This window comes from Canis lupus, chromosome 10 (genome assembly GCF_011100685.1).
Source record: "Canis lupus familiaris isolate Mischka breed German Shepherd chromosome 10, alternate assembly UU_Cfam_GSD_1.0, whole genome shotgun sequence".
NCBI lineage: Eukaryota > Metazoa > Chordata > Mammalia > Carnivora > Canidae > Canis > Canis lupus.
Window position 1 is genome coordinate 70,016,437 of NC_049231.1, and position 19,930 is coordinate 70,036,366.

The window sequence follows — 19,930 nt, forward strand, 5'->3', positions numbered from 1 at the left end:
GTGCCCTGTGTGCAGGCCTAATAACAAGCTATGAAGAGCGCTGGAAAAGTCCCTTCCCCTCTCACATCTCTCTGCACATACACTACTGAGCATGCAGCTTAAAAAAAAAAAAAAAGAAAAACAACAAAAAACCTTTTATGTTATAGGGACGCCAGGCTGGCTGGGTCAGTGGAGCATGTGACTCTTGATCTTGGGATTGTGAGTTCCTTTTTTTTTTCTTTTTTAAGAATTTTATTTATTTTTAAGATTTTATTTATTAATGAGAGATATATATAGAGAGAGAGGCAGAGTCACAGGCAGAGGGAGAAGCAGGCTCCATGCAGGGAGCCCGACACGGGACTCGATCCCGGACTCCAGGATCAGGTGGGATTGTGAGTTCTTTCACTACTACCTGTAATATTACCTGGTAACTGATCCAAAAGGAATAATTAGAATCCAGTCTAATGGATTAGAATCCAGTCTAATTCTTTTTTTTTCCAGTCTAATTCTAATGCAGCTGACACTGCAGCTAAGAGGAAAAACTCGTTTTATATACATACATATATATATATATATATATATTTTTTTTTTTTTTTTAATTTTGCTTTGGAAAGGCAATCACTGTCTCCAGCATCTGAGTAACATTTATCTTTCTTATTTGGATCTACAGCAGGAGACAGCCTTACAGCCCACAACGCGCTTTCTCACACATTATCTAAGCAACACAGCATGTGATAAAGTAGGTTCTTATTCCCATTTTACATTTGGGGAAATTGGGGCTGAGGAAGGCTGTGCGACATGTCCAAGGTAACACAATTATTTGGTGTCAGAGCTGGGACTTGGGCACAGGTCCTGGGCCTTAGGCAGTGGCCCTCCAGTGTGCCTGTCCCCTGCTGGGGTCTGGGAGGGGGCGAGGCCTGGGGCCGGGGAGGCAGGGAACTGGCTTCGAGGCCCAGTGGGGAAGCGAGCTGATGTCACTGGGGTGAGCAGCTCAACGCTTTTCAAGAAAAATGAAGTCAGGTCAGATGTGGACCCCCAGGAGCGGGACTGTCTGTGCACCGTGAGCGGGAAGGGTGGCGGTGGGCAGGCTGGGAGAGGGCCAAGGGGCAAGGGCGGAACAGGCAGTGGTGCTGTCCCGGCTGCAGCCCCAAGGACCTGGGAGAGCTGCCACGGTGTAGACGGACATGGTGATCTGCAAGAAAGGGTGGGGGCCTGATGCTGCCGCGGCCTGGGTCATGGGGGCCTGATGCTGCTGTGGCCTGGGTCACGGGGGCCTGATGCTGCTGTGGCCTGGGTCACGGGGTCCTGATGCTGCCCTGGCCTGGGTCACGGGGGCCGGATGTTGACCCCACCTGGGTCATGGGGGCCTGATGCTGACCCCACCTGGGTCACGGGGGCCTGATGCTGCCCTACCTGGGTCAGGGGGGCCTGATGCTGACCCCACCTGGGTCACGGGGGCCTGATGCTGCCCTACCTGGGTCAGGAGGGCCTGATGTTGTCCTGACCTGGGTCACGGGGGCCTGATGCTGACCCCACCTGGGTCACGGGGGCCTGATGCTGCCCTACCTGGGTCAGGGGGGCCTGATGCTGCCCCACCTGGGTCACGGGGGCCTGATGCTGCCCTACCTGGGTCAGGAGGGCCTGATGTTGTCCTGACCTGGGTCACGGGGGCCTGATGCTGACCCCACCTGGGTCACGGGGGCCTGATGCTGCCCTACCTGGGTCAGGGGGGCCTGATGCTGCCCCACCTGGGTCACGGGGGCCTGATGCTGCCCTACCTGGGTCAGGAGGGCCTGATGTTGTCCTGACCTGGGTCACGGGGGCCTGATGCTGACCCCACCTGGGTCACGGGGGCCTGATGCTGCCCTACCTGGGTCAGGAGGGCCTGATGTTGTCCTGACCTGGGTCACGGGGGCCTGATGCTGACCCCACCTGGGTCACGGGGGCCTGATGCTGCCCTACCTGGGTCAGGGGGGCCTGATGCTGCCCCACCTGGGTCACGGGGGCCTGATGCTGCCCTACCTGGGTCAGGAGGGCCTGATGTTGTCCTGACCTGGGTCACGGGGGCCTGATGCTGACCCCACCTGGGTCACGGGGGCCTGATGCTGCCCTACCTGGGTCAGGAGGGCCTGATGTTGTCCTGACCTGGGTCACGGGGGCCTGATGCTGACCCCACCTGGGTCACGGGGGCCTGATGCTGCCCTACCTGGGTCAGGGGGGCCTGATGCTGCCCCACCTGGGTCACGGGGGCCTGATGCTGCCCCACCTGGGCCACCGGGCGCAGCGCTCCCTCCACGCAGCCGACTGCATCCGAAACCACGGCCCAGGTCCTCGCGGGGCTTTGCTCGGGGTGTGGGGTCAGCAGGCGGGGGTCCGCGGGGTCCGCCGGGAGGCCACTGCGGCAAGGTGACCACCGAGGCCCGCAGAGCCGGGGGGGGGATAGTTGGGGGGACCGTGGGGGGCGGCGAAGCAGGTGGATCCGCGGTTCTGCGCCCGCCGCACACCTGTCCCGGAAAGACCCCCCAGTGGGTCGGTGGTGCCCTGGGGGCCGCCCCCTCCCTGCGCCCGCATCGTCCACGTGCAAGGGAGACCGTGGGGGAGCGACACGGGGGGGGGGGGCGCTTCCCGGAGCAGCTCGGCAGGTGGAACCGAGGGGGCGGGGTGCGGGCGGGGGTCGGCGCAGGGCAGGGGGGCCACAGCCACGCAGGCCCGGGCCGCGACGCCGGGTGGTCGGGGGCGCCCGTCCTCGCCGTGGGTCGCGCCCGCGGGGCCCGGGTCCGGGCGGCGACAGCGAGACGCGGGCGGGAGAACAATAGGACCCGGCGCGGGCGGGGGGAGGGCGGGGGGAGGGGCGGGGGCGCAGCTCCGGGCGGCGGCGGCTCGGTGCGGGGGCTCGGGCCCACCTGCCCAGGTCGGGGACCCCGCCCCCCCCCCCCCCCCCCCCCCCGCAGCGGGTCGCCCCCCCATCTACCTCCGACCCCTACGAAGTTGCCCCGATTGTCCCCTGGAGCTGGGATCCCCCGGGTTGTCCTTCCTCGGCCTACAGGGCTGAGCATCGCGTCTGCAGGCTCCTCCGCCTCCGCCGTCTACTGCAGGTGAACCGCGCCCGCACCTCCCGGCGTCACCACACCCAAGGGCGCAGCTCATCGGCACTAAGTACCTGCACGCGGCGCTGCAACCTCGGCCACTGTCGGCCCCGCGCCCCGCAAGGCTTCCCACAGCCACACCCAAACCGTGTCCCCCCTGAGCTAACTGCCCCAGGCCCTGGCAACCGCCACTGCACTTTCTGTGAATTTGGGGGCATCACCGTCGTATTTGCAAAGGCCGGGTTCCCCCTTTAGGAGGTTGGGGGCGCTGGCCGGGCCCTGGCCCCGAGAACAGCCAGTTACCAGATGTGCATTTCCAGGTGGTAAAACCTGCTCAAGTGAGAAAGACGGAAGGGAACTGAGAATGTTCAAGTGAGCGAGGTGCTGGGATGATTTTAGGTCGTGCAAAAAAAGAAAAAAAGACAAAACCCCCAAACTGCAGGTTTTAGTTTAACAACAAATTTAAAGGAAACAACGACAATCATGAAAGACTCAAAGGACCACAAAGCCTGCCTTCACCCACGTAGAGAACTGCAGGGCTGGAAAGTGGGGAGAACTGTCCCGGTTGGTGTTTGGTGTTCTACTAGCTACATGAAAAAAATAAAAAATGAAAATGAACACGAAAATGCTTAGCGAATTTATCAAAAATACTGTTTCAACATGTAATCCAGTTAAAATCGATGATCTCTCTCTCCCACCCTTTCCTTCAGACCTGGTCTTTCCACCGGGCTAGCCACATGCGAGTGCGCAACAGCCATTTAGGGCTACGGTGTTGGAACACGGCACACGGGCGTCAGGTTTGGGATCAAGACCCATATTCCAGGGCGCCTGGGGGGCTCAGTTGGTTAAGTGTCTGCCTTCAGCTCAGGATGGGGGGCCCCTGAGCCCCGAGTTGGGCTCCCCGCTCAGTGGGGAGCCTGCTTCACCCTCTCGTCCTTGTGCTCGCTGCGTCACTACGTCTGTCTCTCAAATAAATAAAACCTTTAAATAAATAAGACCCATATTCAATTCCTTTCTAGGCTGTGTGGGTCTCTCACCTGTTCCTTCACTTAATGGTACTGACGGCAGCGCCCGCCCTGTAGGCTGCGAGGGTCGACGGCACCGAAGCGTTTGCGACACATTCACCACATGCGATCATTATTAGTGGTAAATAAGGTGATTATTAATGTGAGATGAGATTTCGGTATCACTGTTACTATGACCTCATTCGTTTCCATCAGATGATGTGGCTTGCAGACGTCGCCAAGGGACAAAAGTAAAAGACAATGGGCAAACTGGGAAACCCTATCTGCGACACACAGGACTAACGCGGTGTTATTTTTGATGTGCAGGAAGTGCTTGCAAATAAATAAAATGAGGAATACGAATGGGAAATTCAAAAAAGACAAGCATCTGAAGTGATTTTTTCCCTAAAGGCCCATTTGAAGTTCAACTCTCCTAAGAATTGAGTGAAAATAAACCGAAGACCGTTGCTGAGTAGTAAATTGCCAACAACCAGATTTTTGTTGCATCTAATACTGAAGGAAGCGTGAAGGGGTCAGATCTCCTCAAATCCAGATATCCTGGGGTTCTGACGGACGGGGTTGCAGAGGATCGGGGTGCACAGGCTGAGCTCCAGCCGCAGGGGCACCAGCCGGGCAGCCTCGCCCCCATTTCCCCTCCCAGATGCGGCTGGACGGCGACTCGCACCAGCAGCTCTGATCGTTCTTATCACAGGTGCAGTCACCTGTATTTGCTTTGCTAATCGTCCCTCGCCACTAGTGTTGACATTTCTCATGGCTTCAAGTAGCCCCAACATTGTTGCAGATCTGGGCAGGCCTAACGCCCATTCTCCCTGGAGCCATAACCCTCCCGGATTATTCTTAGAGCTCTGGCTAACTCCTTCGAGAAGGCCCTACCTGCCAGCACAGTGAATGGAAACGTGGGGCCCCTTTTTCATAAAACAAGGGAAGTGGCTTTTCCTTTTCTTCTGCAATGTCTCAGTCTCAGGGTTTTCAATTTGCTATTTATTGCTGTGCCCTTAGGCACGGGGACACCTGGGCGGCAGGTGTAGACCCTAGCAGGTGCCGTGTGCCACCCTGAGACCGTCCATTTCCCAGTCTAGGAAGCTTGGTCCCATGGGGGAACAGTCAGGGTGACCTAGGTGCTGGGCTCCTGCTCCCTGCACCCGAGGCAAGGATGCCCGCACAGCGGCTGCGGGACGGGGGTGGGGGCAACGGGACAGCAGAGCACTGTCCCCGGAGCCACGGAGCTGATCGGTCCTCAGTGCTAATAACCCGGGTCTTTTTCTTTTTTTTTTTAAAGATTTTATTTATTTATTCATGAGAGACATACAGAGAGAGAGAGAGAGAGGGGGGCAGAGACACAGGCAGAGGGAGAAGCAGGCTCCATGCAGGGAGCCCGACGTGGGACTCGATCCTGGGTCTCCAGGGTCATACCCTGGGCCGAAGGCAGGTGCCAAACCATTGAGCCACCCAGAGATCCCCCATAACCCGGGTCTTGAGCCAGGGGGCGTGGGGCCAGTCGGACCCACTCGAGGGGAGCTGACTGCGTGGGATCTCTGTCTCGGCCTCTCTCTCTGTGTCTCTCATGAATAAATAAATAAAATCTTTTTTTAAAAAAGAAGGGTTTGTCATGTCTCTGCTATGGTATGCTGAAAAGAGTCCCCCAGAGATGGGATCTCCTAATCCCCAGGACCTGTGACTATGTTACCTTCTAGAGCAAAAGTGACTTTGCAGGTGGGATTAAGGATCTTTATTTATTTTAAAACATCGTATTTATTTATTCATGAGAGACAGAGACACAGGCAGAGGGAGAAGCAGGGAGCCCGATTCGGGACTCGACCCCGGGACCCCAGGGTCACGCCGTGAGCCAAAGGCAGATGCTCTCAACCGCTGAGCCACGCAGGTGCCCTGTGATTAGGATCTTTAAAAGAGAATATCCGGGGATCCCTGGGTGGCGCAGCGGTTTGGCGCCTGCCTTTGGCCCAGGGCGTGATCCTGGAGTCCCAGGATCGAATCCCACGTCGGGCTCCCTGCATGGAGCCTGCTTCTGCTTCTGCCTGTGTCTCTGCCTCTCTCTCTCTCTCTCTCTGTATGACTATCAGAAATAAATTAAAAAAAAGAGAATATCCGTGTGGGCCCAATGTAATCACAAGGGGCTGACGAGGAAGGGAAGAAGGCTGGAGAGAGAAAAAGTGACTGGAAGCTGCTATGTCACTGGCTTTGAAGACGGAGGATGGGGCTAAGGAATACAAGTGGCCCCGAGGAGCTGGAAAAGGCAAGGAAGCAGGTTCTCCCCCGGACTTCCAGAAGGAATGCAGACCTGCTGACACCTTGATTTTTAGACTTCTGGTCTCCAGAACTGTCAGATAATACATCTGTGTTCTTTTAAGCCACTAAATTTATGGTTACGGCAGCAATAGGAAACTAATACATCTGCTGAGAATTATTATTATTTTATATGTTTGTGATATGTGGAGCCCTGTAAAATACAAGTTCCAGAGTAGGGACCTGTCTTGCTTGGGTCTAAGCCCTAAAAAATATCAGGGCAGTACGCAGGGCAAAAATAAAGCAGGAAAGAGTGAATTAATTGTTTTATTTTTTAAAGCAGTGATCTAATTTCAAATGTAGAATCAAAGGCAATTGATAGAAAACCTCTTTTATTTTTTTCTGTAGGGGAGTGAGAGGCCAAGGGAGAGGGAAAGAAAATCTCAAGCTGACTCTGCACGGAGGTGGGGCTTGATCTCATGACCCTGAGATCATGGTCTAAGCTGAAATCAAGAGTCAGATGCTTAAACGGCAGAGCCACCCAGGCATCCTCAAACTTTTTTTTAAGGTTAGAAAATCACATAATTTCTTGTTGGAAAAGTTTGCAGACTGATAGCCTGATTACACTTAATGGAGTAACTCTAGAGCTAGTCCTTTGAAGTCAAGTCTAGAACAAAGAAAGAATGCTCACTATTTCATTTATTTATTGTTTAGTATTTTATTTTTAGGTACTCTCCACACCCAACATAGGCCTTGAACTTATACCGCCCCCTGCCCCAGATCAAGAGCTACATGCTCTACCAACTGAGCCAGCCAGGTGCCCCAGAATGCTCACTATTTTTTTTTTTACTATTTTTATTTTTTATTATTTTTTAAGATTTTGTTTACGAATTCATGAGAGACAGAGAACGAGAGGCAGACACACAGGCAGAGGGAGAAGCAGGCTCCATGCAGGGAGCCGGATGGGGGACTCCGTCCCAGGACCCCAGGATCAGGCCCTGGGCTGAAGGTGGCACTAACCCACTGAGCCACCTGGGGCTGCCCTGAATGCTCACTATTTTAAAACATCGGTGGGCTCCATGCTAGGCATAAGAGCCTAGTTAAAAATAAATAAATAAATAAATAAATAAATAAATAAATAAAACATTGTTCTAGGAATTTTAGCTACGTAAGACAAGAAAGAGAAATGAGAGCTCTAGATTATCTGGAAGAAAACAAAAGTACCAGTATCTGTGGATGGTATGCTACTTCACCTAAAAGCACAAGATGATTTTCTGCAAACATGAGAGGTAACAAGCAAATTCATAACATGTATATTATAATTACAAAATAGCTGCAAAATAAATATGCACAAAATGATAGGTTTTCCAGATGCCAATAATACACAGTTCGTAAATGGAACAGTCGGGGCGGCTGGCGGCTCAGTCCATTAAGCATCTGACTTCTGCTCAGGTCATGATCTCCGGGTCCTGGGCTCCCCACTCGGCGAGGAGTCTGCTTCTCCCTCTGCGCTCCCTCGCTGCCCCATGGCCTCTCTCTCTCTGCACCCCCACTCTCTCAAATAACTAAAGAAATAAAATCTTTCAAAGAAGTAACTAGAAAGACACAGGCCAAAACTTAGAGTAATTTTTTTGAGTGGTTAAGATCATAACCAATTTATATTTTTCTTTTTATTTATCTGGACTTCTAAAAACAACAAAAATGCACTGATTCAAGAAAAAGTATTTATGTATTTATTTTTTAAATATTTTATTTATTTGACAAAGAGAGAGAGCACAAGCAGGGAGAGCCGCAGGCAGAGGCAGAGGGTGAAGCAGGCTCCCCGCTGAGCAAGGAGCTGGATGCAAGGCTCCATCCCGGCCCCGGGGTCACGACCTGAGCTAAAGGCAGGTGCTTAACCGCTGAGCCACCCAGGTGTCCCTAAAAAAAGTATTTATTTATTTTTTGAAAAATTTTTAAAGATGTATTTATTTATTCATGAGAGACAGATGGAAAGAGGCAGAGACACAGGCAGAGGGAGAAGCAAGCTCCACGCAGGGATGTGGGACTTTTTTTTACACCTGAGGCTGCAGGCGGTGCTAAACCACTGCGCCACCAGGGCTGCCCCACACCTGTCTTTAAAATCCATGCCCTGGGAGCCCACAGGGCGTGATCCTGGAGACCCGGGATCAAGTCCCACGTCGGGCTCCCTGTGTGGAGCCTGCTTCTCCCTCTGCCTCTGTCTCTCTGCGTGTCTCATTAATAAATAAAATCTTTAAAAAAAAGTGCCCTAATTTGTAATTTGAAATAACCTCAGTATCCCTCAGTGGGAACCAGTTAAATTATGGCATAACCATACACTGTAAAAGTGTGTAGCCATAAAAATAAAAAGGACAGTGCTCTCTATATTACTGATAAGGCAAAGTTTCAAAAATATAGTGTTTAGTGTGTGTGTGTGTGCGGGCGACCCCAAGAAGGTGTAGAAGATGTGTAGGATACGGTACCTTAAAGTTAAAATGGAATAAAGAGGAATATGTCTTTGTTTTAGCTTGTATATACGTACAAACATTAGAAGGATAAACAAAAACCTAAACACAGGCTCACCCATTTGAGGCGGGAGCAATGGGCAGACCGGGCATAGGAACCGGGCAGAGACTCTTCATTCTATACCTCTTCACATTTTTTCAGTTTTGAGTCATGTAGATGAATTACCTGTTCAAGAAGTAAACACATATAAAAGCAAAATAGGGGATCCCTGGGTGGCGCAGCGGTTTGGCGCCTGTCTTTGGCCCAGGGCGCGATCCTGGAGATCGAATCCCACGTCGGGCTCCCGGTGCATGGAGCCTGCTTCTCCCTCTGCCTGTGTCTCTGCCTCTCTCTCTCTCTCTCTGTGACTATCATAAATAAATAAAAATTAAAAAAAAATTAAAAAAAAATTAAAAAAAAAGCAAAATAGGGCAGCCCGGGTGGCTCAGCGGGTTAGCGCCGCCTTCAGCCCAGAGCCTGACCCCGGGGTCCCGGGATCAAGTCCCGCGTCAGGCTCCCTGCGTGGAGCCTGCTTCTCCCTCTGCCTGGGTCTCTGCCTCTCTCCGTGTCTCTCATGAATAAATAAATAAAATCTTAAAAAAAGAGAAAGCAAAACAAAGTAGAGCGAGGCTCCTGTGCTCTCTCTTCTCCCAGACCCTCGGACGCCCTGCGGGGAGTCTGCGCGCCCTCTTCACTGAGCGGCCCCCCAGCAGGTCCGAGGACGGCTTCGGCGCCCAGATCGGGGCCTGCCTCCCGGCCAGCAGCACCAGGCCAACCGCACTCTTTCCTCATCCCTGACTTAGAAAAATAAAACCAGGCAAATCCACTTGTCAGCATTTCTGAAGCCAGCTGCTAACCAATCCTCTTGTTGCCCTTTACTTCCTTTCCTCCTTTTTCCAGAAAAACCTGGAAAGCTCTGCTAAACTTTGCAAAATGCTTTAGCCGAGCTGGCGGCCTTGTTTTCCTTCTCTCCTTTGGCCTGTGTCATCCCCACAGGCAAGGACCGCGGTCTGAGTTCTCGCCAGCTCGCCCTGCGGGGCTCATCTCGGTGCCTTAAAAAAAAAAAAAGAAAAAGAAAAAGAAAAAGAATTCTGTATTTTCCTGAACCTACAAACCTCAAATTAGAGGTAATTTTGTACAACTCCCCACCCAAAGTAGCACATGCCACGTGTAAAATTCAGCAGAGTAGACGTACCCGGTTTAAAGGCACACCCCCTTGGTTCCCTTTGTCTAGCCGATCACCCGGGGGACGCTCTCAGGAAAGACCTGCTCTGGCCCCGGATCCCACGGGCAGCTCCGCGCTGGAGCCTGAAGCGCAGGGGGGGGGGGCCGGGACGCCCCGGTTCAGTCATTCCCTGGCTGTCGTCGGCACCGGGACGCATCCGTGGCCGAGGGGGCCCTGCGCGGGGGACAGAAAGCCGCGGCAGCCTAGCGCCTGCCACCAGCCTCCCATAACCCCGGTCGGGCGCGGACAGCTCATAAACGTGTCTGGCCTCATTAGTTTTATTCTTTAAATCCACTTGCAAGGTCTCAGCTGCACCACTGAGTTGGGGACTGTTTCGTGGCTGTGAGTCAGAAGTAAGATTTACAGTCTCTCCCTGTCTCTCCCCCCCCCTTTTTTTAAAGTTCTGGGGAAATCGCTTTTGTGTTGCAAATATCGCAGCAGCCAGGGGTCGAGCTGTAGGTGATGAGACCCACCTAAGACCTTCCAGGGCGTTCGCTCAGCCCCCGCGCTGTGCTAGCTTTCAGTTCCCAGCTCTCATCGGCTACGATTCTCTTGCTAACGTGCAGGCAACGGGAGGTGCACGCAGGCCCGTGTGCTCCACGACACGCTCTGCTTAAGTCACGCGGGAGCCTGAGAGCAAGTCACTCCCGGCGACGCTGAGCCTGGCGGGGGTCCAGGTGCCAGAACCGCAGCACACGGGGGGCTGGGCCCCAACTCCGCCGCTGGGCATGTTGAGTCTGCTAGCACGGAGCCTGCCGGCCGCCCCTCCACGCGTGCACGGGGTCAGCGGGGCCATTCCGCGAGTGTATCAGGGGACGGTGGCCGGCGGGGCAGGGCGCTGAGCACGCGGCCTGTCGGGCAGAAGAGGCTGCTGCACCCCGGGGCCGCCGGAGTCCCCCGGGAAGGAGGAGCCTCCCTGCTCAGTCGCCCGTTGGGACATCCTGGCCCTAACACAGGGTCTTTAACCGAACAGAAGACCACGGACAAGTGCAAACCGCCGGCCGCAGCCTCGAGGAGAGCGTCGAGCGCTTGCAGAGGACAGCAAGGTAGGTGTGCAGGTGGCCCCTGCGCCCCGGGCCCCACGGGCCGGCACCTAGCCTGTGACAAAGGGCAGGCTCGGGCTCGGTGCTGCCACCACGGGGGAGCGAACCGGCAGGCAGATCCCGAGCGCGGGTCACCAGGCCCCAGGGAGACGATCGGGGACAGGCTCCGCGCTGCAGGCGCCCCCGTGCCCGGCGCCCGTGCTGTCCCAGCGGCCACGCTTCCCCCTGCACCCCAGGGCCCGCACCCCGTCAGGGGACGCCAGCCCCCTCGGGCGCCAGGCAGTGCGGTGACCGCGGTGACCTTGGCAGCCCCGAGCGTCTGGCCCAGACTCCGAGCTCAGGTGGGCCTCGTAGGCCTGCAGCCCAGCGACCTCCTACGGCACCAGAGGCCCGGCCTCCCCTCTTCCGTCCCGGCCTGGCCCCCCCTATCCCCCCCAGCCCCCCTGCACCCCCCCCCCACCCTCGCAGGAGGACGCTCCGCCCCGGCCTCGGCTCGGTCTTCCCGGCCACGAGGCCTGTTCACAGGCCAACTCTCCTGGGCCGTAACCGGCCAACCCCAAGCCACAGAAAAAGACCAAACTCTGTCCTTGCGCCTCTAGGTTACGGTGCCCGTAATTCATCTAAAATCGGGAGGATGGGGGCGCCCGGGGGCTCAGCGGTGGAGCGTCTGCCCTCGGCCCAGTGACCCGGGGGTCCCGGGATCGAGTCCCGCGTCGGGCTCCCCGCAGGGAGCCTGCTTCTCTCGGCCTGGGTCTAGGCCTCCCTCTCTGGGTCTCTCAGGAATAAATAAAATCTTTAAAAAAAATTGGGAGTTAAACACCTCAGCACACTTCCGACTCCCACCCTTTGCTCTAACTTCCCCGTAGCACGTGCGCCCTCCCTGCCCCCCCCACCCGGACCGTGAACCTGCCCGAGGGACGGCTCCCGCGCGCTGCGTCCGTTTCCGGATCCGCGGGGCCTCGCTCGCCGCCTGCACGTGGGACTCAATAAATGTTGAATAAACAAACGGTGAATCCATAGCGGGTTTTTCCTTCCTTCCCTCTGGAGCCTGCCACGCCCTCTCCCGCCACGACAGTGTTTTCCCTTTGGCTTAACAGGTAAGGGACGGGGCGCCGGGTGGCCCGGGGCTGTGGCTGCCGTCGGCTCAGGGCACGATCCGGGGTCCTGGGTCGCAGCCCCGGGTCGGGCTCCCTGCTCTGCGGGCCCTGCTGGTCTTCCTCTCCCTCTGCCCTCCCACCACTCGCGCTGTCTCTGTCAGATAAATGCATAAAATCTTAAAAAAAAAATTAAGAAAAACAAACAAGCAAAAAAAAACCAGTGAAGGGATCAGCTGACCACATACTTCCCATCGGCCCTGGAGGGGAACTTCGGTCCCGGGGCAGCGGCACGGGCCCCCGACAGCTCTGTCTGCTCCAGCCTTCTGGGGGCACCATCCTTGGACCTCCCAACCCCATCTCACCTTCCTCCAAATCCACGCACGCGATGCCTGTATCACCCGCCACAGTCTGGCACTTTCGGCCTTGGGCTGATGATACAATTTTCCTGGACGCGACCACAACAGGAAAGCCAACAATGAGACCAGGACAGCATTTCCTTGGAAAGCTGGCTTCCCGGCCCTGCGCCCCTGCCGCCCGCCGGCCCCACAGGCCCACAGGCCCCGGCGAGGCAGAGCTTACCCCGTGAATCAGAGCAAGGACCCGGACCGGACCCGAGCCCTGCACCCTCAGGCTGGCCCATCGTCCCACCGCAAGGGGACCCACCTCTCAAACCTCCGTTAACTAAGCCCGCGCGGAGGCCGAGGGCCATACAGACAAAAGGCAGCGGGTGTGTGGGTTCCCACGAAGGGCAGCAGACGCTCAAGGGACTGGACCCCTTTAACCGCCCTGACTGGCTCGTCTCTTCCTCAGGTCTCGATTGCTCGCTAAATGTGGAACCTGGAGGGAAAGTACGGAACCGAGGTCGCCGCTCTCTTAGGGCACGGCCGCTGTTCCCCCTTCCAGAACCGTCTGACCAAGGGAATTACGGGGCCCAAGTCCCGAGTCAAGGCCTTCGGGTGCTGGGCCTTGCTTCTGTGCCCCAAGGATGGCCCGGCCCTGGTGTTCAGGTCTCCAAAACGCAATCCATCAGACCTAACCTAAATGGTTTTTAAGATTTTATTTACTTATTCATGAGACACACAGAGAGAGAGAGAGAGAGAGAGACACACACACACACACACACAGGCAGAGGGAGGAGCAGGCTCCCTGTGGGGAGCCCGATGTGGGACTGGATCCCGGGACTCTGGGGTCACGCCCTGGGCCGAAGGCAGGCGCTCTGCCGCTGAGCCCCCCAGGGATCCCACAGACCCAACCTAGATACAAGGCTTTCCAGCCCCTGCGCCCTGAGACCGCTCTCGGTCGTCCCGTCAGTGTTCGGGGTGTCCTCAGACTTAGGCGGCGCGTTTACAACCTGAAGGCTTGTGTCCCCGGGCGGCTAATCGGCCCTCGCGCGGATTTCCCTGGCCAGCGAGGAGGCTGTACTCGCCCAGACAGAAGACGCTCCTGCCACTGGACGACGGGCAGCCGTCTAGTCCGGCCCGAGATCCGCCGAGTCAGGCAGAAGGACGCCGGCCTTGGCAGCAAAGGGAAAGGAAAACCAAACGAAAGCGCCTACGCAGTGGCCCTGCTCCGGGCCCCCGTCTGCTCGCTCGAGCAGAAACTACCTGCCTCGCTCTGAGCCGGAGCATTAACGCACCAACCCCAGGGTTTTACGGAACTGGTCCTTGTTAGCTCGCCTCATCCTGGAAGTTCTCTCTTTTGCACTAGCCAAGCTCACGATTAAAAAAGAAAAAAAAAAAAACAACACATGAAAACGGACACGGGCTTTCTGCCTTTGTTGCCTTCCTCCGGGTCCTGCAGTCCCGCCTGCACCCGCCGCAGCGGTGAGGCCGCCGGCCTTGCCGGAGAACGCGGCCGCCCCACGCGGGTCAGGGCCGGAGGCCACGGGCACCACGTTTCCGCCTTCTGCGTCGCCGACTGCGAATGAGCAGCGGTTGTGGAGGCAGCAGGTGCAGGGGGAGGTGGCTCCTGCCAGATGGAGCTAAGAAAAGGCCGGTCCGGTAGGCAGCAGGACTCCCTGAACACGCCCGGAGAGGCCAGGCGGGGAGGCTGCCTTCGGAGCCACAAATGCTGCCCTTTGTCCGTCCCTTGACCTGGTTTTGAAACAAAACAAAACAAAACAAACCCTGGTTTTGCTTTGATGGCCAGGAAGGGGGGCTTCCGAGGTGGGGGGGGACCGCCCTCACCTGTGCGCGAGGGTGTCCCAGGGCCCCAAGCGTCCCTGGCCCAGGGGAGAGCCCAGCACGCCCCGGGGCGCCCGCACAGCCCTCGTCCCCTTGCTGGGGACACGCAGCTCCCCCAGGCGCAGGCGGGACCTCCCCGAGCGGCACCGCGGCGGAAACCAGGACGGCGGCTTGTGAGAACCCCGGCCCGGCGGGTGACACCTGCTACACAAGCATCCGGGGATGCGTCAGGTGCGCTCCCTCCGCGACACGGCGTCTCCACCGGGTTGGGACAGCCTCGCGGAAGCCGCGGGGACTCGCCGGCCCGCCCGACCCGCGGGACTCTGAGAAGGCTCCGCGCAGGGCTGCCCTCCCGGCAGGTGCCTTCACGGGGTCGCGCCGCGGAAAACCCCAGTAAACACCCCCTTCTCACGAGGCCCCGGTTCCACCGACTGGGTCATGGTGCCCCCTGGGCCGGGGGGTGCGGGGGGTGCGGGGGGTGCGGGGGGTGGGAGGGCGGGGGCGGGGTCTTCCCCCAAGGCCGGGCAGGCCCGAGCGCCTGCCAGACAACGTTCGCTCCGGCTCCTGAAGACCTGCGCGCGGAGCCACCGGGTCCGGTCCTCACGGCCGGGATCAGGGCCAGAGCCGGGCACAGCGTGGAAACCAACTTGCACACTTCGACGGGCCATCGCCTGCCCGCGCCACGCCGGGGCCGGCCGCCGTATCCGGGGCGGGGCGGGGCGGGGCGGCCCGTATCTTACGGGAAAACACCGACGTTGGGGGTAACCCAACGCCTCGCTCCGGCACACGGGCAGCCGGCGAGCGCGGCCGGGCCTGGAACCCGCGCCCTCCCCGCGCCCGGCTCTCCCGCCCTCCCGCGCCGCGGGGCCCGCAGGCTGGGGCGGGGCCATGGGGCGGGGGCGGGGCCAGCGCCGTCCGGGGGCGGGGCCACGGGGCGGGGGCGGGGCCACGGGGCGGGGGCGGGGCCAGCGCGGCCGAGGAGCCGCCCGACCCCACGCGCTCCCGCCCGCGCCCCCGCCCCCGCCCCCGTCCCCAGGACGCGCCGCCGCAGCGCGGGCTCCGACCCGACGGTGCCCGGAAGTCGGGGCCCAGCCCGCGGCGGGTCGGGAGGCGCGGGGCTCCCCGGAGCCCGCCCGACGGCGGCGGGGGCCAAGGACGGTGTGGGAGCGGCCGCGCCCGGCGCCGCCCCCCGCCCCGTCAGCGCGTCTGCCGCGTCGGGCCTCGCGGCGGGTCACGAGGCGGGTGTGGCGCAGTCAGCCCTCCGCCGCCGCCGCCGCCTCCGCCGCCCTCCCGCGCGCCACGTCCGCGGCCCCGCCCCGCCCCGCCCCGCCCCCGCGCGGGGAACCCCGCTGTCGTCACCCGCCGCGCGCTCGCCTTCCCGCGCGCTCCAGAAAGGACGCGAAGCCGGTGACGTGTCCCGGGCGCCCGCGAGGCTGCGCAGACGGCGAGGGCAGGACGCTCCGCGGCGCCGCCTGGCGGGAGAGCGCGCGGCCGCCGCGGCCGGAAGCGGGGTGCGTGACGTCACCCGCGGGGGGGCCGCCGCGTGACCTGCCGGCGCGGCTGTGCCTGTGGGGCGGGGCCCGGTGCCGGCGTCCGTGACGGACGGTCCGAGCAGGGAGGGGGCAGTCAGGGCGGCGCCACAGCCCAGCCTCTCGGCGGGCCCCGCGCGGGCAGTGCGGCGAGCTCGTCCCGCTGGAGGCCCCGGCCCGGGCCCGGGCGCGGGCGGGGGGGGGGCCCTGACCCGGGCGGCCGGAGCCCAGGCTGCGTGCAGCCGCCACTAAATGAATAAAACACTAAGAATAAAAAAAAATAAAAAGCGTCCAATAAGGAGTACCAGGAAATACCACAAAATGCAAAGGAAGAAAACTAGGAAATCAACCCGGGGGATAAAGAACAGAGAAGGAGGGCGCGGGTGAGGTCACCCTCCTGCCGACATACACGCGGGCCGCGGCCGCGGGGCGAGGAATCAGGAATCCGCCCCAGGCGGCCGCAGCGGGCGCACCAGGCGGCAGGCCCTGGCACCCGTCGTCCTGTCTCTGTGCAGGTGACCCAGACGTGACCCAGGCCACCGCGCTCTGGGCGGCCTGCTAGCCTGGAGGGGTGGCAGAGACATGAAGGGAACCTGATATTCCCACAAATAGATGACGTGCATTTGAAAGGACTCCGCATCATTGTTCAAAACGTCCAGTAGACTTTGTAATCTGACATCCAGAATCCACAGGGACCATCATCAGTCCCTTAAGACTCTGCTTTACCTAATTTTAATTTCTCCTCTTCTTATCTACACAAATCTTTTCTCCTTTAAAGCCCAGTGCAGGGATCCCTGGGTGGCGCAGCGGTGTGGCGCCTGCCTTTGGCCCAGGGCGTGATCCTGGAGACCCGGGATCGAATCCCACGTCGGGCTCCCGGTGCATGGAGCCTGCTTCTCCCTCTGCCTGTGTCTCTGCCTCTCTCTCTCTCTGTATCTGTCATAAATAAATAAAATATAAAAAAATAAAAAAAATAAAGCCCAGTGCAAGTTCTGAGTTCTCTGCGGGCCTCTCCGGAGTCTCCTCGAGGAACTCCACCAGCGTCTAAAGCGTCTGTGAGCTCTCCACACAAGTGTCCCCAACCACATAGGACAGACACTTAATTTGCCCCTTGGAGGGGCACAGCTCTCGCTTTTACCAAAACGCCAGTCTTCCTTGTGGGTCTTTGCCCTTTGGATGAGAGACCGAGCACAGTGGCCGGTCCCTGCTCTAGTGTGGAAGTCACACTTCAGGTGCCGAATTCTCAGCCAGAATTCGGGCCAGAAGGAGCTGCTTGGTGCCGAGAGTGAGTGAAATCCCAGGACACACAGTGATGGGTCAGACGGACAGGGCTGCAGGGTTCCTGAGGCCTAGTCCCACCCCCGGCCGCCCCAGGACGGCTGTCCAGCCCTAGTTTAGAGTCCACGAACCAGTCATTCATTCCCATTCTTGCCAGACGTGGTTAGAGTTGGATTTTTGTTACTTGCAGTCTAAAGAAAACCAAGAGCCTTCTTCTTACGGATTTTTCTTGTGTTCCCAAGGACAACGAATTACAAGGAATTTATATCAAAGCAACATGATAAAGTAGAAAGAATATGTCCTTTGCAGTAAAATGAAATATTTTTAATGCTGTTTCCAGCAAGAGGCCTCAGAGAGGGTATGTGTTTAACTTAAAAGAAGGGGTAATGCCTAAGTTCAAAGAATAATGAGGACTAAACGAGGAAAATGACTGGGAATGTAAATGAGAGTGCCTGGCACATAGTAGGCATATAGGAAATGTCATTCCCTTCTTTTCTCCCTGAAGACAGGCTTTTACTTCTGTGTCTTTCAGTGTCTCCATTCTGTGATCAATGAACTCAGCAACAGGAACAGAATCTTACCAGCTATTAAAACTTTTTGGAGAATAAAGAAGGAAATAACTATCAATGAACTAAGCAATTAGAAGCATTCGTTTGAAATGTCAACATTCCCTTGACATGTGGACCTCTTTCTCCTATTTCACTATTACTTAAATCTCCCCAAAGGTTTATAATTTCATAATCAGGCCAACATGAGAAATACTTTGGAAAAACTAGTGACACTGTGCTTTATTTGAGAACAGAATAAAAGGGCATGACTGGAACGGTCAGGATGGTCCTTAACATTCTGCCCCAACCAGGGTATTATTAACTTCCAACACTGTTGGTGTTAAGGCGGAGTGCTGCTAACTTCTTAGAGCATTAGAAAAAGGTTGAAGCAAACTCTAAACGGGAGTCCTTTCAGAAGGAAAGTGAGCTGGTTTCCTTTTAGTTCCTTTAAAACTTCTAGCCAGGAATATCACCCAATTTATGATGAAGACTATACACAGCAGCACCAAAAAGGCCATTTACAAGAAGAGTTCTTCTTCAACAGAAACCACTTGAATGCTCTGAGAAATTGCATCTTAGCTAAGAGCAGTTCACTAAGGAGCAGGGCCATCTAAATGCCTAACTAGTACTTAAAATTGTCAAGGGGTGGGGATGTGCAAATTTAGCAGCAAAAGACTGTTTTGTTTTGCCTCAAGGGAAAGTGATGGTGGTCAGAGGGGCCAGTTCCAAGGGCTGGTCCAGCGGCGGCCGCTGGTCTTGGTACTCCGCCACGTGCCCATTCCGGTGGTGACCATACTCAAATTTAATGCGCAGCTCACCAATCTTGGATTGAGGAAGGATATCTGGGATCCACTCAATGATGAAAGGTGTTGGCTCCTTTTGATCTGGGGAAGTATTGCCTGAAGACCAAAAACAAAAAAACAAAACAAAAACAATGATTAGTACCATTCCAAAACTTGAGGCAGGCCAGTGTTACTGTGTTCAGGAAGGAAAAAATTTTTAAAAATTAAAAATTAAAATAAGAGAGAAACAAAGGGAAAAACAAGAAGAATCAAGGGAAGGGAAAAGCAATTACTGATCTATCTACCCAAAAGAAGATTTCAGGGAACTGTCTGGCAGCTCCAAATGAAATAAGACCTAGTCTTTCTGGTAAAACAGCCAAAAGAATGCTAAGGAGAGCCCAGATTGAGAAGAAGAGATAGCTGAATGAGATTAAAAGGGAGACTAGCAAGAAAAGGTCAAGTTTCAAGGAAACCTGAAAGAAACAGAATTAAATTCTACGTGGTTCTGGGACGCCTAGGTTGCTCAGTGGTTAAGCATCTGCTTTGGCTCAGGGCATGACCCCGGGGTCCTGGGATCAAGTCCCACATTGGGCTCCCTGTGGAGTGTCTCTGCCTCCCTCTCTCTGGGTCTCTCATGGATAAATAAATAAAATCTTTAAAGAAAAAACCTATATGGTTCTAAACATATTATAAATCCATGATAACCAAAGGCATGTGGTACTGGCATAGGTCTCGGCAGATGAAAAGAACAAAACAGAAAGATCCTAAGTGAACACACACTTAGAGACAGGAATTTAGTATAAGGTTAAGGTGGCATTTCTTTTTTTTTAAGACTTTTTTTTTTTTTTTTTTTTTTTAAGACTTATTTATTCATGAGAGACAGAGAGAGAGAGAGAGAGGCAGAGACACAGGCAGAGGGAGAAGCAGGCTCCATGCAGGGAGCCCGACGTAGGACTCAATCCCAGGACTCCAGGATCACACCCTGGGCTGAAGGCTGCGCTAAACTGCTGAGTCACCAGGCTGCCCTAAGGTGGCATTTTTATTTTTTTAAGTTTATTTAACTTTTCACGAATATGGCGCCGAAGCCGAAGAAGGAAGCCCCTGCCCCTCCAAAAGCCGAAGCCAAAGCAAAGGCTTTGAAAGCTAAGAAAGCGGTGCTGAAAGGTGTGCACAGTCACAAAAAAAAAGAAGATCCGTCACCTACATTCAAACGACCCAAGACCCTGCGTCTCCGAAGGCAGCCCAAATATCCTCGAAAGAGCGCCCCCAGGAGAAACAAGCTTGATCACTATACCATCAAGTTCCCCTTAATTACGGAGTCAGCCATGAAGAAAATAGAAGACAACAACACACTTGTGTTCACTGTGGACGTCAAGGCCAATAAGCACCAGATCAAACACGCTGTG

At 56.3% G+C, this 19,930-nt stretch overlaps 2 protein-coding genes across 9 annotated transcripts in view; both read right to left on the bottom strand.

Moving 5' to 3' along the window:
* Window positions 1-709: 709 nt before the first annotated feature.
* Window positions 710-11,515, bottom strand: LOC102151723 (proline-rich protein HaeIII subfamily 1-like). 2 transcript variants are annotated; one of them, XM_038551520.1, is made up of 4 exons: window positions 8,918-9,168; window positions 2,951-3,652; window positions 2,186-2,483; window positions 710-1,171 (listed from the first exon to the last, which is right to left on the bottom strand). In XM_038551520.1, the coding sequence occupies exons 2-4, from the start codon at window positions 3,124-3,126 to the stop codon at window positions 1,001-1,003; spliced, it is 645 nt and encodes a 214-aa protein (XP_038407448.1). In that variant the 5' UTR covers window positions 3,127-3,652; window positions 8,918-9,168; the 3' UTR covers window positions 710-1,000. The 2 variants fall into 2 exon arrangements, 1 of the variants encoding a protein (XP_038407448.1); XR_005366289.1 differs by lacking the exons at window positions 710-1,171; window positions 2,186-2,483; window positions 2,951-3,652; window positions 8,918-9,168 and adding exons at window positions 9,395-9,891; window positions 10,035-11,515.
* Window positions 11,516-17,496: 5,981 nt separating this feature from the next.
* The window catches only part of C10H2orf42 (chromosome 10 C2orf42 homolog), a 28,391-nt gene continuing 25,957 nt past the window's right edge, over window positions 17,497-19,930 (bottom strand). For all 7 annotated transcript variants that reach the window (XM_038551527.1, XM_038551521.1, XM_038551526.1 and 4 more), the window contains one exon: window positions 17,497-18,641. In XM_038551527.1, the coding sequence (XP_038407455.1) occupies window positions 18,433-18,641 (209 nt within the window). In that variant the 3' untranslated portion in view covers window positions 17,497-18,432. The remainder of the gene's footprint in view (window positions 18,642-19,930) is intronic.

Bases quoted from the DNA above. Each gene is read 5' to 3' on its own strand.
- LOC102151723 (XM_038551520.1), bottom strand. From the start codon at position 3,126: ATGAGCTGCGCCCTTGGGTGTGGTGACGCCGGGAGGTGCGGGCGCGGT. The intron at 2,484-2,950 runs GTAGATGGGGGG...TTTCCGGGACAG, and splicing joins CAACTTCGTAGGGGTCGGAG to GTGTGCGGCGGGCGCAGAAC. The intron at 1,172-2,185 runs GTAGGGCAGCAT...CCTTTCTTGCAG, and splicing joins ATCAGGCCCCCCTGACCCAG to ATCACCATGTCCGTCTACAC.